The sequence below is a fragment of the Pleurodeles waltl genome, chromosome 1_2 (genome assembly GCF_031143425.1).
Source record: "Pleurodeles waltl isolate 20211129_DDA chromosome 1_2, aPleWal1.hap1.20221129, whole genome shotgun sequence".
NCBI lineage: Eukaryota > Metazoa > Chordata > Amphibia > Caudata > Salamandridae > Pleurodeles > Pleurodeles waltl.
In genome coordinates this window covers 794,971,930-794,989,568 of record NC_090437.1, presented here as the reverse complement: position 1 = coordinate 794,989,568, position 17,639 = coordinate 794,971,930, and the positions used below count along the sequence as shown (strand labels likewise).

Sequence of the window (17,639 nt, the reverse complement as noted above, 5' to 3'; positions counted from 1 at the left end):
CACTGGGGAGGCTACTACCACTGGAGGTAGTGACTCTGATACCTCCTCTGATGGGAGCTCCCTGGTGGTGGCGGACCCTAGTGGGCCCACCCAATCTTTGACATCTTCCGCCACCCCCATACCATCACCGCCTTCCCAGTTGCTTCCCACCCAGTTGCCTGTGCCCGCTCACTCAGAAGGGTGGGCGTTTCCTTCACACCAGGTACCTCATCCCCGGCCCAAGTCAGCCCTGCTGCCCTCACTGAGGAGGCTATTGACCTCCTGAGGATCATCTCTGGAGAGCAGAGAACCATTGTGAATGCCATCCAGGGGCTAGCATCCCAGATGCAGCAGTGCAATGCATACCTGAAAGGAATTCACGGTGCCATGTCTGGCCTAAAAAGATCTTTTCAGTCTCTGGCCTACTCTTTGATGGCAGCCAGTGTCCCTGGTCTTTCCGTCCCCCGTCCAACCACCTCTACCCCTTCCAGCACCCCACTCCCTTCACCCATCCCAAGCACACGTTCAGACAGCCATGCATACACCTCAACATACAAAAAACATACAGAGAAACACAAGCACCACACTTCCCACCACAGGCATACACAAAGCCAACATACAAAGGCACACAACAACATCCACTTCCCCAGTGTGTCCACCTCTCCTGAATCCTTGTCTGTCACTTCTACATGCACACTCACAAGCACTGCACCCTCAGTCACTGCTGCTGTCCCCATTATTGCAGTCACCACAACATCAGACATCCAGTCATGCTTCCCAGACACCACACCTCCACTCACCACAACGACTTTGAGTGACACTTGCAGCACACTCACCAAACGTGCAGACACCCAGACAACATCCATTTACACTGGCAGCCTTTCTTGTCCCACTGTGTCCACCCCGTCCTCCCAAGACACTCAAATGTTCCCAGACACCCAACCAACACACATCTGCCACACGTCAGCATACTGTACAAGCACCTGCATCCATGTCACGCACACCTACACCTGTTACAACCACTCCCTCTCCCTCCACACCTTCCTCCACGTCCACCCCGACTGCCCCTAAAAAACCTTTCCTGTCCTGTGTTGACTTTTTTGAACCCACTGGCCCAACCTGTCTCGTCCATAAACGTGCCCACCTCCTTGCCCTGTCCACTCCTTCCACATCCAGGTCCTCCCCTGTCTGCCCTTCCCATTCCTGTGCTCCTTCTCCAGTGAGCAAGAACCCACGTGCTGGCCCTGGTCCATCTGCCACCCCCGGTCCAAGCCCGCTTCCCCACCTTCCAAGGCTAAACCCAAACCCAAACCCCCTCCACCTCCCAAACGTAAGCCCAAGCCCTCCCCTCCCAGATGTAAGTCTGCCCCTGTTCTCTGAAGTGCTCTGGCTGCCCCATTGATGTCCTTTTATGGTGGAGTACCATGTACACATGTGGGAGTCAAGTTTGGGCCATTTGGGCCCATCAGCCTTTTTGTGTTGGACTAGCCAATGGCCTAATTTGGACAATCTGCTATTTCTACATCTGGCACACTCTGGATACGTGGTTAATCATTTCATTGTGGGGGGGATGTTGTACACAAGTGTGTACTTTGGGCAGGTTGTCTTGGCCTTGTGTCGGGTAAGTACCTCTTGCTCAAATGTGTATGCCTTGTGATGTTGTGAGGGGTTGTGGGTGCATTGCGGGGTGGGTGGAGTGAGTGGGTATGTAACTGTGCCCTTTCTTCCCATGTTTGGTAGGTTGCGGTACTTACCGTCGTCGTCTTCGTCGGCGGTCACGGTTGCGGAGGTATATGGCAAGGAGCAGCACTGGCATGATTTCCAATTCTCTCTCCATGTCTGCTTCGGCGTGTTGTGTGTGCCTCTGGTGAGTGTTTCCTTTTATTTGGTTTGTTTCAACCAGGCTGTGAGTGGCGGTGGTTCCCGCCCCGGAACTGACGGTGGTCTTGTGCTTCATTATTTGTTGGGTGGGTAGGGCCTTTCCTTCAGCCTGTGGGCGGCCTCTTCTGTCGTTGTCGGCACTCCTCTGCCGGCAGTGAGTAGTTTTCATGCTGCCTGTTTTTCATGGGCTTCATTATTTGACGGTCCAGACCACCAGCCTGTTAGCGGTAGTTACCGCCACCACTGGCGTTGCGGTCTTTCCTGCTGTGTTCATAATGAGGGCCTTAGTCTTTTTCTTGAGTGGGATGAAGTCACCAATCTGATTGGATCTCCCTGGAGCCCTCTTCGGATACGCTTCGCAGAAGACCTCAGTGAAGAGTTCTACCTTCTGACTTAGATGATTTTTTAGGATGGAAATCTTTATCCAGGCCAAAGCTGAATCCTGATCTGATGTCCCTGGAGCCTCCCTCGGATATGCTGTGCGGGAAGCCCTGGGTTAACTTTTCATGTTCAGACTTTATCACTTTTTTGGAGCTTTTTCCTTCCGACAGGAAGCTGATGCCGAAGAGAGGTCATCGGATAACCTTTCCAGGAGCCCCTGGTGAAATTCTGGAAGTCTGGAGCTCCAGATATTTTCAACAGGATGAACCTGCAAGTCAGGCCAGGTTGTGGTTGAGGTAAGCCAGCATGGCTCACCACGGCGGGTCACTCCCTTTATGGAGCCTTTTTTTCCAATAGTTCTCTAAACTTCTACAAACTTCAGGATTTTCTTCCACAAGGTCTTTGAAGGTCGTTTAGGAGTCCACAGCCCACCCCAAGGTTCCAGAAGCTCTGAGTTGCTCTGTGAGGTTTAGGACTCTAACTCCAGAATGCACCTGGTTCAAATCCAAAAATGACCACTAGCCACTGGTCAGCTGGTCAGTTCCTTCAGGGTTTGATGCAGGGGACTCTGGTTCACTATTTTCCACCTGTAGCAAGCAGGGAGTCCCTTCTTGAAGTAGTTGAAGATAGACAAAGTCCTTTTAGTGGTGAAATGTGCAACTGGTGCAGTTCTTCAGAGTGCAGTGTCCAGGTGCAGGCCAGGGGTCGATCAGGGCAGTCCTTCTTCTTTTGTTGTTGTTCCTTATAGGGATCTGAGGTGTGGGTGCAACTCTGCCCAATTTATCCTTGCTCCTAGGCTGAAAAGCAGGGGGGGCAACTTCCCATCACAGGCAGGCCACTACCCTCTTGGATGACCACTTCCTGTGAAGTGTGGCAAAAATCAATCCTAGAGAGCAAGATTCCTTAAAAACCTAAAATATCAGAAACTGAACTTTGGAGGTTAGGTGTGGCTGAGGCCACCCACGGGTGTGGCTAAAAATCCTTAACACACCACTCTCCTGCCCTCTCCTAATCTAATCAAGAGGGCACCTGTTTGTCTTAGTTTCCAGGAAATGGGGGAGGTCCTGAGCTGCTCCAAATATCCTTCCCTCCTTTGAAGACCAGTTTGGCTGCTCTCCCCCTATTGTGTTTCACCATCTGCTGAGGCAGATTTCCTCCACCTGGCACATTCTTTGTGTTCAGCCCAGGCAACATCCCACCAGTGGCTGGCCATTAGAGAATGGCACTGCAGAGCTAAAACTGGTGACTTTTAGGTAGAGTTCCAAAACTCTTTCTAGGTGAAAGTTATATTACATTCAAAAGTGGTGAGGTGTTATATTTATTATAACATTAAGTTTGATACCAAACTTGACAGGTCTGGCTCCTTTAGAGACTTTATTAATTAGAATAAAATGTCACCATTTCAGCCTATGGAGCCTATTCACCACAATGAGGTAAAACAAATTCGGCTATTTTTCTGCACGAGGGCTTATCAAACATATTTTATAAGGTCCCTACTTATATTTACACTGCACCCACTTCTGGGGGCACCTAGGGCACATCTTAGGGGTGACATATGTAAAAATAGGGTAGTTTAAGACTTTGAAAGTACTTTTAATTCCATAGTCGATTTTGCATGTAACAGATCTGCCTTTAAAATGACCCTGAGCACCTCAGCAGTGTACCTATGGGGGCACTACCTATGCTGGGGTCCTTAAACCTAGATGTCCTACCACACACTAGGGACTTATAGGTAGGTTGATACATTTGCATACTCATTTTAATCAGAGGTTAGCAGTATCCAGGGTGCCATCTGAGTCAGGAAAACATAAGCAAAAAGTGAAAAATGGGGGCAAACATTTACGGGGCTTCTGCAATCAGCCCAGTTTTCTCACATCCACAGTCTTAAAAAAAATTCTGAAGAAAAACGTCTGAGAAGATAACGTGCATGGGGCAAGTCAACCAAGGGTGTCCGAGGAGGAGGCGTCTTCAGGAATCTGCTGGACGAACTTGCAGTGAAGATTTCAACATTCAGACTAGTCTCTTTTGTGGAAGATGAAAATCTCCAGTGGGACATAGCTCCGGAAAAGAACATAGCAGGAGCTGCCACAAAGTCAGGCTGACCAGCTGGGCAGATCAGCAAGCAGTTAGGTCCTAGCCTTCCCCCGGTTTTCAGAGCACTTTTTGGCAGAAAATCTTCTAAGACCCAGGTTTTGGATTTGGGCTATCTGGACATGTTTATCACAATGTTCAAGGATCTAGGACTGTCCAAGATGTTTGGAGCCTTTTCTATCCATTCGCTGTAATCAATTGGTGGACCATGTTTTTCTGAAATTAATATTTGCCCACCTATGTATCTGAAAGTTTATGTAAATGCAAGAGATCATTTCTTTCACTGCCACATTCTTTGCTTCCTTATTGCAAGGTGATTGTATTATTTATAGGTTGTTTTCTAGTATTGAGTAGGTTAGTGCACAGGGAAGCCTCTATGAAGGTGGAGAGTTAAGGTGACCTAGAATACGTGATCCGTTAGAAAAGTTAGAGAGTGCCCTCTCTTCCTGCCAAACGCATCATTAGCCAGAGGGTTGGTACTGAATCATGGACAATGTATGATTTTTATTTTCTCGCATGCTAATAACTAACAAGGATGTTTCCTTCATACAAGCCAGTCAGCAACGGATATTGTGTCAATAGAAAAGTGAACAGCATATACAGCGTTGGAGCGAGAAAACATAAAATCTATGAATGCATTTAAGAAACGTGCTTCTGAGCACTAAAATCGAAACAGATGCCTGTCTGCCAGTCCATGAGGACTGCTGTCTCTTTCACACGAACTTCAGAATTTCATTATTGCAAAGTTCAGTCGCCACTCATCCTACAACCAATACTACAAATGGAACAGAGGACATATATAGAGGCCGTATCCGCAGAAACATGCTTCTCACAGAGCGTTTGATAGCAGACGTATGCGAAACACACTTTTGTCCAAAAAAAGACGAGAGAATAAATGGAATAAAGACATTTATGAACAATGTTGCCTTGCAAATAATGAAACTGAGGAAACAACTGTCTGAAGTCGAATTTCAGCACCATCAAGTAATGATCTGTCCAGGAACACACGTTTTATTAGAAACTTTGAAAGAGGTTAATGTAGCTCCAGAATGACCATTCCAGAGAACTGGGTAGCACCTAAAGCACGGTGGCCTCTAGTTGTGCCAATTCAAAGCTTAAAATCGAGCTTTCTTAGGAGAGAACAAGGCTCTGAAGCTCTTAATGACGTACTCCGACAGGATTATATGCCCTGGGGCAAATCCCTGCACGAGGTGAAGCAGTTCTTTTTACAAGACCACTCTTTAATTTCCTGTTGTTAGTAACATATACAGCTGTTCGGTGCAGCTGTTCCTGAAAATCGCTCTAACAATATCTTGATGAGTTTTTCACGGGGCAGTGGAGAGATCATCATCTGGGTGAGAACATAATAATTCCTCACACGTGTTGTATGAAGCATGCAAACAATGTATTTACTCATCTGGGTGTGAAAACAGAAATGGTTCCGATTGAAAACATGATTATGGTTATTGTGAGTATGCTAATATCGTTTCCTTCGGTCCGGAAGGGGGTGGAAGCTGCTTGTTAAGTTACCAGCAGTCACTTTTCTGTCCCGGCGTGCACTGCAAACTGCAAACACTGACAGTAACTATATTTTGGAAAAATCTCGAGATTGATCACAAATATAGACCCTCATTACGAGTTTGTCAGGTGCCGAAGGCCGCTTGCCAAACTGGTACCACCACCTGACCACCAGTGCGGTTAGAACACCGCCGGCCCTATTATTGAGTTCACCGCAGGGCCTTTGAAGCTGGCTCGTAATCATGCCGGTGGCAATGTGTCGGTGCGGCAGGTGCAGCAGCACCAGTCGGGCATTCCACTGCTTGTAATTCGGGCAGTAGAAAGCGCAACGGGTCTGTCCATGGGGCCCATGCTAAGTGCATGGGCAGTGCAGGGGCCCCCATGGGGATCCCGGCACGCCCTTTTCCGCCAGCTTATGCATGGCTGGTCTACTGCCATGTAAGGCTGGCAGAAAGGGGACTCCCCAGGGGAGCGCCTCCAAGCAGTGCTGTCCTGGCGGATTGAGACTGCTGAGACCGCCGGGCTATCGGCTGCTGGCAACCTGGCGGTGTCAGCAGTCCGACCATGGCGGCTCTGCGATGGTCGTAATGTAGAGGCCAGACCGCTGCTTTGGTAGTGGTCCGACCACCATTTCAGCCCTGGCGGTGTCATGACCGTTAGGGTCATAATGAGGCCCATAGTGCGAAGACCTGCATGGCCTGGAATGTTTTCTTTCTATGGTTTTATACTGCAACTCAAATGCAGTCCAGATGATCACATCCCCATGGAACCAAGAAGCTTCAGTCTTTCCAGAAGCCTGAGCTCCTAGGGAAATCAAGAGGGAGCGCCAAGAAGATGTCTCTCTTCCCAGCTGCTGTACCACTGGTATATCAGATAAGCTGCATGAAAGGCTTTATTATAGCTCTTTTGGGAGTTTGAGGAGACAGGGGTTTCATCTGTGTACCCAATTATCTCTGTAAGAGTATTCTATGACTTCCAGCGGTCATTCAGTATTGATCCTTGTCATTCTGCAGCATCTACCCTCCTCTTCTGCCCATCCTTTTCATTTTGCTTCTTCTTGCCTCTCATCCTCCCTACTTTCCTACTTCCACCCCTGTGTCTAAGTTTCCTTGCCTCTGATGCACTATTGCTACATCAGTTGAGTTTCTTCCTTCCTCTATCTTGCTGATTTGATGCACCAGAAAACAAACCTGGATTATCCATTCAGTGGGACACTGATTCCCCTCAACATCTTCCCAGAACATTGGCATCTAGAGAGTTTCAGGACATTCATTTTTGCTTTATATTCAGTGATAATAATATGGTTTAAATTTGAAGTGCGCCAACAGACCCATAACTTAGTTCAAGGTACTTATCCACCCGTTGTCTTTGACTGGTATAGCACCAATTTGCTGATGTAGTAATATACAGCTGGGCAGGGGCTATTAAGAAGAAACTGGCAGCTTTTTCATTGCCATACAAAAAAAAGCGTAATCACTGCAGCTTCACCGAAGCAAATGTATGTCATGTTTAAATGCCTTGGTTCTCAGTGAAGCATCAGCTAGCTCCTTCTTCCCCAAATCTGTGGGTAAATGGAGATCCAACAACAGATGAACATTTTAAAGGCCACATATTAAGTTTGGTTCTCACACTTGACACTGAACTATTTGACCATCCAACTCCTCATCTGGGCTGATCAACATTTATTGTTGAGCCGCCTTATCCTTCCAGACAGAGGTAGAGTCAAAGACTATGGCCCTCATTTTGAGTTTGGTGGACAGGAAAGCCCGTCCACCAAACTCCCAACAGGGTGGCCTTTGTCGAAGTGGTGACCATCCCGCTGGACCTATTAGGACTTTCCCGCTAGGTTGGCGGGCAGATACTTCAGTGTCTGGCCGCTGGCCTAGCAGACAACAGGCTACAGCATTGTCTCTGACTCGTAATCGAGCCGGCGGCAATACTGTAGCCCACAGGTTGCATCTGCACCCTCACAATGTTTACTGTCTGCAGTATGTGTTTTGTTGACGTGCCCTTTGTCAGGTAGCTAACTCTGTGGTAGTCAGACTTTGAAGGGGGTATGTAGGATTTCCGCCACAACTGTATGAACAAGCATTGACACAGCCAAATGGTCTCACTTGTCAATGGTTTGTGACCAAGGCAATCAACTTTGCCTGTGGCCGATTAACCCATGTTAAAAGCACAGAGAGCAAAGAGAAAGAAAGATTTCTATACCTTCAAGGTGACAACTGTATTATACAGTATTTAATTCAGTTATGTAAACATGTTGTGTCATTTAGGAGCAATGATTCTCTGACAGTTATTTTCAGGGAAGGACTCCTATCTCATTCAAATAAGCCCTTCAATATTACGGCCATTTCAAAGCACTGCCTCCGTCTGCTCAGCCTCCTAATGATCAGTGAAGGAAATTAATGGATTCCTTGGAGTTTGTGATTATTAATGCCCATCCAGTCAGAGTCCTGCTGGAGGTATCCCCTTCTCTTGCTCCTTTAGGGTTACAATACCTATGTCGTCAGCGCCTCATTGAATGAACCATGTTAGAAATGGGGGCTTTGGTTGGCAGTCAGGTTACCTCCTGTCCAAGCAAGGACCCTCACTCTAGTCAGGGTAAAGGGGAATTACTCTCAGTTAACTCCCACTCCCCCCGGTAGCTTGGCATGAACAGGCAGGCTTACCTTCAGAAGCAAGGTGTAAAGTATTTGTACCAACACACACAGAAACTCAGTGAAAATGCTACAAAATGACACAACACAGGTTTAGATAAATAGATAATATGTATCTAAACAAAACAAGACCAAAACAACAAAAATCCAACATACACAAGTGAAGTTATGAATTTAAAAAGCAAAAGAGACTTAAATCCTTTAGAAAAAAGTGAGAACATTGTTAACGTACAAAAGTACTTGGGTAGTGTCAAAATAAAGCCTCACGGGTGAGCGTGCATTGAAAAAGGCCAGCATTGCGTTGATTTCTCACTTGCAAGAGAGAGCGTGCATCGTTCCTCCTCCGGTTGGGTCGGCTTGCATCTTTTCTTCTTTCCCGCAAGAGAGTGATGTGTCGAACCCGACAGACACCTTGGGTCCGAGCAGGCTTTGCATTGCTTTTCTGCGCCCAACGATGTTACGTTGAAATCCAGTTGCACGGTGTCAAGAAACCGCGCTGCGTGGGGGCTTGTGTCGTTAACAGCAGCCGCTGCGGGTGTTGTGCGCCATTTCTCCACCCACGTTGCGTCGATCTCCCAGCCGCGATGCAGGTGGATCGTCGATATTAGCCGTGAGGCCGGCGGTGCGTTGTTTTTCAGCAGCAAAGTGGGTGGTGCATCTAAAAGATTCCCCGCACGGCGGTCTTTGTGTGGATTTCTGTCCTTACCACCAGCTGCACCTTGCAAGGGCCCAGAGGCAGGTTAGGGCACCACTTGGCAGGCAGGACTCTCAGCAGAAAGCCCAAGTGCTGGCACAGAGAAGTCTTTGCTGCCCCTGAGACTTCAAAATCAGGAGGCAAGCTCAGTTTCAAGCCCTTGGAGACTCTTCACCAGAGGAAAGTCACACAAAAGTCAGTCTTTGTCCGCTCTCAGGTAGAAGCAGCTACTGCAGACCAACCCAGCAAAGCACAGTCACAGGCAAAGGGGCAGCACTCCTCCTCCAACTTCTCCAGCTCTTCCCCTGGGCAGAGGTTCCTCTTGGTTCCTGAAGTAATCAGATTTTCAGGGGTTTTGGGGTGCTCTTCTTATACCCCTTTCTGCCTTTGAAGTAGGCCTACTTCAAAGGAAAGTCTCTGTTGTTTTCAAGATCCTGCCTTGCCCAGGCCAGGCCCCAGACACTCACCAGGGGGTTGGAGACTGCATTGTGTGAGGTCAGGCACAGCCCTTTCAGGTGTGACCACTACTCCCCTCCCTCCTAGCACAGATGGCTCATCAGGATATGCAGGCTACACCCCAGCTCCCTTTGTGTCACTGTCTAGTGTAAGGTGCAACCTGCCCAACTGTCAAACTAACCGAGACAGGGAATCCACAAACAGGCAGAGTCAGCAATAAAATGCTCACTTTCTAAAAGTGGCATTTTCAAACACACAATCTCAAAATCAACTTTACTAAAAGATGTATTTTTTAAATTGTGAGCTCAAAGGCCCCAAACTCCACATGTCCATCCGCTCCCAATGGGAATCTACACTTTAATCAGATTTAAAGGTAGCCCCCATGTCAACCTACGAGAGGGACAGGCCTTGCAACAGTGAAAAATGAATTTAGCAATATTTCACTGTCAGGACATATAAAAAACATTACTATATGTCCTACCTTAACCATACACTGCACCCTGCCCTTGGGGCTACCTAGGGCATATCTTAGGGGTGTCTGACATGTAAGAAAAGGGAACGTTTAGGCCTAGCAAGTGGGTACACCTGCCAAGTCAAATTTACAGTTAAACCTGCACACACAGACACTGCAACGGCAGGTCTGAGACATGATTACAGAGCTGCTCGTGTGGGTGGCACAACCAGTGCTGCAGGCCCACTAGTAGCATTTGGTTTACAGGCCCTAGCACCTCTAGTGCACTTTACTAGGGACTTACTAGTAAATCAAATATGCCAATCATGGATAAACCAATTACATAGAAATTTACACAGAGAGCATATGCACTTTAGCACTGGTTAGCAGTGGTAAAGTGCTCAGAATTCAAAAGCCAACAGTAACAGGTCAGAAACAATAGGAGGCAGGAGGCAAAAAGATTGGGGATGACCCTGCAAAAGCAAAAAAGTCCAACAGGTCTCATAAAGCAGCTAATAAGCAGGACGTGTAGAGGTGAGTGAAAGCAGTTTAGCCAGTAGTGCAGTGCTCCTGGCTTGCAAGAGTCAGTTGCCACACTCCCATCTCCTTGGTGAACTGTGTGTGTTAGTGAATGGTGATTAGGCGGACCTATGCCGAAAATAAATGGTTAGTCCCTCAAAGATGCTCTGATAGAAAAACAAGTTAAGCCCAAGATACCAAAAAAGAGTGGGAGAGGTGTATCAGGGAAGTGTGTGCCAAGCGGGAAAGAGCAGGGGGCATCAAAGAAGCTGGAGGGATAGGCAGGGAAAATATAAAAATAATACTAGAGCATAGGTGGAGGAAGAAACGGATGAGCTGGGAGAGAGAGAAGGGGAAGCAACATGAAGAGCGACAGGAGGGCGGGGAGAAGTGAACTGCGAAGTAGCCACTCGGAAAAGAACAACAAAACACTCCACAACCATGGAGTGCTAAACAAGTAATGAGGTTAAAAGAGAAAGAAAAGGTAGTACCATGTTGTTAGCAGTGGGCAACAACACCGTAGACACTCAAAAGCAAGTGCAAAAGAGTTATGCTCCACGGAAGGGACAACCACAGAATAGGAAGGAAAGTCACCAATAAAAAACAGGGAACTGAAATTGACAAGAAAACCATATAATAATCAGACGTGGTTGACTTTCTGTATAATTGTATGCAATTCTGTCCACGATAGACTGTAGTGAGACTGCAAAACCAAAAAGATAAAGGGAAAATAACAACAAAAAAAACCCCAATAGGTTGGAACTAGGTGAAAAAAGGAAAACGAAACGCAAAAGAAAAAGCAGAGTACCAGGTTTACCTTGAAAGTAAAGAGAGAGGAAGTAAAAAAAAATCATAGTTTTAAAGTCTAGAAAAATCAGCTAAAGACTAGAAGAAGTAGAAAAAGTGAAGTAAATATTTTGACGTAATGCTGTTGAGAAGTAGAAATTTAGAAAAAAACTCGGGACAACCGCTTTTGTTCTAGAAAATAGTGATTCCTATTTGTAATAGATACGCTTTATGATTTTGCGCATTTACGAATGTTCAGTACGACTGATCTCTATATGTAAATATGCTCCTTAATTTTATCCTGTGGAGTTGCCATTAAAGCAATTTGTTCTAACTCTACTAAATTAACATTTTACATTTTAAATCAAAATGCGATTGGACATTTTAGCAGATTGTACTTGTTTGTACACTTTCTCTTTTAAATTGTCACACTGGAGTATTTGAGATAAAGGTACGAAGAAGTGCTACTTCCTTGGCTGTAGCTGGCATTCTGCCATAGAGATCGCACAGACACTAGCTTTTAACATTTAAAAACACTTAATAAATAATCAGTGCCTTCTTCATTCTTTACAATATTAGCACCCAATGGTCTAATTTCAAAATCGCTTGTATTTTGTTGTTGGAGTGCCGCTGTTATGGTTTTTGAAGACCTATTGGCCTTATTACGAGTGTGGTGGACCAAGGACCCCTCCACTGGAGGCATTCCAACCACAACATTAGAACCCTGGTGGGCGGACCTGCCAGAGGACCGCCATTCCAGCCAGGACATTAATTCCTGATGGTCTGATCGGGGTCTCAGTCATACTCAGCAACGGCGGCGCTTAATTCAGCATCGCAGTGCTGATTACAACTCAGCTTTCCGCCAGCCTTTCCATGGCGGGGTCCCCTCCATCGAAAGGCTAGTGGAAAGCCAGTGCGGGCCCATGGGGGGGGAGGGCCTGCACTGCCTATGCCCAGCCCAGCACTGCCCAGCACCATCGGAATGCGCACTGTCTGCTTAGCAGATGGTGCTGGTTTGCTAAGGTGTTGCCATCAGCTCGCTTAAGGGAGTCGAGACCAATGTCATAGCACTGTTCCCACCGGTTAGTCCAGCAGGAACACGTAATACAATGTTCCTCCCAGTCAGCAGTAATACGCTTGGGGGGAGACACCACCAGCATGACCCCCAAACTCCTAATGAGGCCACTATGTAGCTTCTCCTCTCCAGGCAATAGGTCAATAGTTGCGCCTTTTATGGCCTTTGAGGTGGCATCCCCTGATGAAGTCACCTTCGCAACGGCCTCAAGATGCCTTTTCTTAGATCCCGTCCTAAATCATGTACCCAGCTTAGTCCTTTCTAAACGTTTGCATGTGGATCAAATGTATAACTGAAATCAAAAGGAGAAGCTGATTCAAAGAGTGACAAAGTGGCCAGTTTCTTAAGCCATAAACAAAAATACACAATAAACCTTGACAAACCTTCGTAAACATTACAGCTTTGGGTTGTTAAATTGTTAAGAGCATTTTGGCAACCATTACTGCAATTTAGTAGTTAGTGTTTTATTTTACAGACCAATGTGTAAAGAAGCTAATGATTTCTTAAGCGTGTTGTTGAATATGTTCATAGAGTAGTGTATTAGTCTTGTGGGTTTTTCCCCTTCATTACTCTTTTCATTGGGACCAATTTAGAAATATGAATTGACAAAATTGCGTTTTGAAAGTATCACGAAATGTACATACCAAATCCCTGCAGTGCTCCTTCAAGCAATTGTGCATCCATGGGAGGGTTGCAGTTTGGGTTTGGAAAAATTGTTCCTTGTACCTATGGAGAACAAATACATATTTCTGTTTCATTTTTTAAAAAACATTGCTTAAATTGAAACATGTTGAATGCAAACTTTTTCTGATAAATTAATAGGAAACTATAATCTGTGACATACCAAAATATAAACTAAATGTAAAAAAGCTCTAAATGGAAAAGGGAGAGTTAAACTATGTATAACCTTTTGAGTTCAGAGAGGAGGCCAACTTTGACACAGAAAATCATTGCTGCTGTTTGTAGAACTTCTTCACAATAGAAACATCTTTTTTTGTTTGTGTTGCAATTTTTTATTGTTTAAGAATGTCAGTGCGCGTATATCGTTACATAGCAGCAATAAACAAAGATAAAGATAAAGATAAACAAAGGGCAAGGTCACAAGTTCCCCAGATTGTTATCCACAGGGCATAGAAACTGGAGAATTCTACCCAAGGCAATCCAGATAAACAAAAACATAATCATGCTCAACAGCGCATTTGAACGGTGGCAGAGGAGACATAGGGAGAAGGTGGCAAAAGCAGGGTAAATAGTAGCAATAATAATGATAAAGAGATCAAAGCGGTAGGGAGGGGGAGGGAAAAAAGGGCAGATAGGGAGCGCAGGCTTTAGGCCAGTTTGCCGCTAGGGGGTATATCAGCCCACATGATTGGATCACGGTCTGAGATGAGCGCGCCGTGCATGACCATTGAACTCCTGTGCATCATCTCTCCCGCTGGTAGGAGTCTATATGGGTGAAGGCTCTGCAGAACGTTAGCAAGTGTGAGCTATCCCATGTCTGAGCCTGCCAGGTTAGGTATATTCAAAGGAAAGGGGAGACAGTGAGCTGACTCTCGGTTGCCCCAAGAGAAAAATCTACGGAGGCCTCTGCAGGGAAAAGTGATATGTCTCCAGTTTGTTCAAGGGTTGGGGGAAGTGGGAGGGGGAGGAGTAGAGGTGAGAGAAAGGAACAGGAAGAGAGGGAGAGACGAGGGGGGGGAAATGGGGGGCCTGGCGTCGTGGAGACAGAAGAGGGTATGGGTAAAATATGGGAGGGGAGAGTGAGGGAGAGAGGGGGGATGGGGGAGAGGAGGTCAGGTAAGCAATTGCAGTGTCTCTGGGATGAGAGAAAGGGGGAAAAAAAAGGGAAAAAGGGGGAGGGGGTGTGAGAAAGGAAGAGAAGAGAAGAGAAGAGAAGAGAAGAGAAGAGAAGAGAAGAGAAGAGAAGAAAGTCAGAATGGGGGAGAGGAAGGGAGTGAAATGTGCAGGGAGTTAGCTGGGGACCAGTGATGGTGGCGGTATGTCCAGGACGTTTGAGAAGAAGGGGACCCACACCTGAGTAAAGATGGCAGCCTGGTCTTGAAGATTATAAATGATTCTTTCGTGTTTAGCTATGGTAGTCATCGCCACTATCCATTTTTCAGGCGTGGGGGAGGTGACAGATCTCCAGTGCCGTAGGATACATATTTTCGCCGTTGCTAGGGCTGGATGTAATAGCCTTTTGTGCGGTCGTGTTAAGGTCGAACGGAGTTCATGTCATGTAGCATGATAAGAGAGGGGGGTAAGGGAGTTGGGAGCAACATGGATTCCATCAAGGTGTGTTCTACAACTGTCCACATAGGTGGGACCGATGGGCAGCCACTGAGGACGTGGAGCAGATCACAGTGTGTTTCTGTGCAACACCAGCATATTGCGTGTGGGAGGAGGCCGGACTTGTGTAGTTTTGCCGGAGTCCAGTACCAATTGTGTAGTACCTTGAAGAGACAGAATTTTAAGCGGGCTTCTCGTGTACCTCTGTCCAGCGCGTCCACCATGTTCGCCCAGTCCTCTACGTCAAAGACCTGCTGAAGGTGGGTTTGCCATTGGAGGCGCACGGTGTCCAGTGTAGGGTGTGAGTATAGGTGGCTTGTGATGACTTCTTATAGGCCAGCCATTACTCCTTTGTGTTTCCCCCAGCCCTTCAGGTAAGCTACTATGGGCGAGGGCTGCAGCCCGTCGAATAGTGTCAGTGTGTTGGCGCATACATTGCTGGAGTTGTGGGTATCTCCATTCTTGTTTGGGATGAAGGCAGAATTCCTCCCGTAACCTTGCAAAGGGTTTAAGCTTACCGTCCTCTAGCACCTGTGCTAGGCGGTCTATACCAGCTTCCCTCCATTCTGGCCAGTGAAAAGCCTTTCCACCTATGCGTAGACTGTCATTGTACCATAAGGGGGCCTGGGTGTGGAGGAAGGGGTGGATCCCCAGAAGACGATGGGCCCTCTGCCATGCAACATGTGTCGCCTTCAAGATCAGATTCAAGTCACTAGAGGATGCGGGGGTCATGTGATAAAGTCCATCAAGGCCTTCATTATGGAAGTGTAGTGCCATCTCTACTGGAACCCACAGCGGCGATTCTGTGAGGCCAGGTAGGGTTGCAGCTAGTGGGGTCAGGTGGAGAACTAGGGCATAATGCTCCACCGAGGGGAGCCCCATTCCACTATGGGATCTGAGTGGTATTAGCTTGGCTGGCGCCAGCCGTGGGCACATGGAGCCCCATACAAAGGATCTGATTGCAGCATCAATCGATCTCAAAATGGTGAGAGGTATCTGAAGGGGCAGAAGACCCAGAACATAGGTGAATCGCAGCACTGTGACCATCCGTACCGCCTGCAACCTGCCCCACATGGGTAGGCCCAGTTGGGTCCATTTGTCGAAGTCCAGTCACATACGTGCAATGAGGGGGTCCAGATTGTCTGCCATCATACGTTCTAGGCCACGATTGACTAGGACTCCTAGGTATTGGAGGTGCTTCGGGGTCCAACGGAACGGGAAGCCGAAGAGTGCTGCTTTCATTGTCACCTGCGAAAGTGGGAGGGCCTCGCTTTTGGCCCAATTCACCCGATATCCGGAGAGGGGTGCAAAGCCATCTATAATCCCCATCAGGGCTGGTAAGAGGTGTTCAAGGTCGGTTAGTGTCAGCAAGATGTCGTCAGCATACAGATAGAGCTTGGAAGTGCCTTTCGGCAGAGGGAGACCCGCTATCAGTGGGGAGGCGCGAATGGCAGCCGCCAGCGCCTTCAACGCTAAGAGGAACAAAAAGGGGGATAGAGGACATCCGTGCCAGGTTCTCCTGCAGATGGGGAATGGATCCGAAAGAAAGCCCCCGCAGGTGACCCGTGGCGTAGGGTGCTCATACAACAATCGGACTTTGGATATGAATTGGTCACCCAATCCGAATTTCTTCAATGTTGCAAACAGGTACGGCCATTCTATGCGGTCAAACGCCCTTTCCGCGTCTAAGGACAATGCTAGCGCAGCCTCCAGCATGGCCTGAACCCTCCAAAGAGTATGGCAGAGGGTACAGAGATGATTACGTGAGTTGCGGCCCGGTACGAACCCCACCTGCGTCTGGTGTATAAGAGATGGTATGACTTTACGCAGGCGGTTCGCCAGAATACTTTCCAGAATCTTGATGTCTCTGTTCAGGAGAGATATTGGTTGGTAGCTGTCACAAAGCATAAGTCTCGGCCGGGTTTGGGTATAACAGCAATGATGGCGGTATTGGAGATCACACCTAAAGAGTCCTTCTGACACGCCTTAGTTAGCGCTTCTTGAAGGACATCTAGTGCTACTTCCCCCACCCATTTATAAAACTCAGCAGGAAATCCATCCTCTCCAAGCGATTTGTGATAGGGGAGATCGGAGACAGCCTGCAAGAGCTCCTGCCGAGTGACCTCCCCCTCTAGAAATCCGCGGCCTTCCTCGGAGAGCGAGGGGACAGCGATGTTGTCAAGAAAAGCCCCTATCTGGGTAGGAGAGGACTGTGATTCTGGCACGTAGAGGTGTCGGTAAAAGGTCACAAATTCGTCAACTAACTCTTGAAGGTGTGTAAGGATCTCCCCCGTACATGCCTTAATGGCCAGTACAGCCAGGGTTGCCGCCCTCTGGCGGAGCTGGGCTGTCAGCAGACGTCCAGCCTTCCCCCGCTCATAATGTCACCCCGTAGGTGTTGCGGTGCATATTCGGCCTGAGAAGTAAAGAGTTCATTCAAAGTCATTCGGGCTCTCTTCAGTTGTCTACGGATGGATAGGGAGGGGTGGTCTGTATATTGTCGCGTCAGGTTCCTGATCTCAGTTTCTAGGGTCGTTTGTCGTGCTTTCCTGCCCTTATTCACCAGCGCGGCATCATGCATCATGTGACCTCATATAGTCGCCTTCGCCGCCGCCCACATAACCCTCTTGGACGACACTGAGCCGATTTTGTCACGGATGTAGGTGGATGCGTGCGCCTGCAGTTGCGCCTTTCCCTGAGGGGTTCGGTAGCGGTGGACAGCGAATCACCATGGCTTACGCCCAGGGGACATCAGGCCCATCTGGATAGCTAAAGGGATCGTGGAGTAGTCCGACAGACCTCCGTCTAATATGCGAGCATCCTGCGCAAGTGCCACAATGCTATGTGAGATAAGAAAAT

The 17,639-nt window shown here is 47.6% G+C and overlaps 1 protein-coding gene across 1 annotated transcript in view; it reads right to left on the bottom strand.

The window, feature by feature from the left end:
* The window catches only part of ANXA10 (annexin A10), a 355,700-nt gene extending 340,696 nt beyond the window's left edge, over positions 1 to 15,004 (bottom strand). The window contains exons 1-2 of the mRNA XM_069205838.1: positions 14,945 to 15,004; positions 13,136 to 13,217 (exon numbers count right to left, since the gene is read on the bottom strand). Coding sequence (XP_069061939.1) covers positions 13,136 to 13,217; positions 14,945 to 15,004 — 142 coding nt within the window. The remainder of the gene's footprint in view (positions 1 to 13,135; positions 13,218 to 14,944) is intronic.
* Positions 15,005 to 17,639: the final 2,635 nt, after the last annotated feature.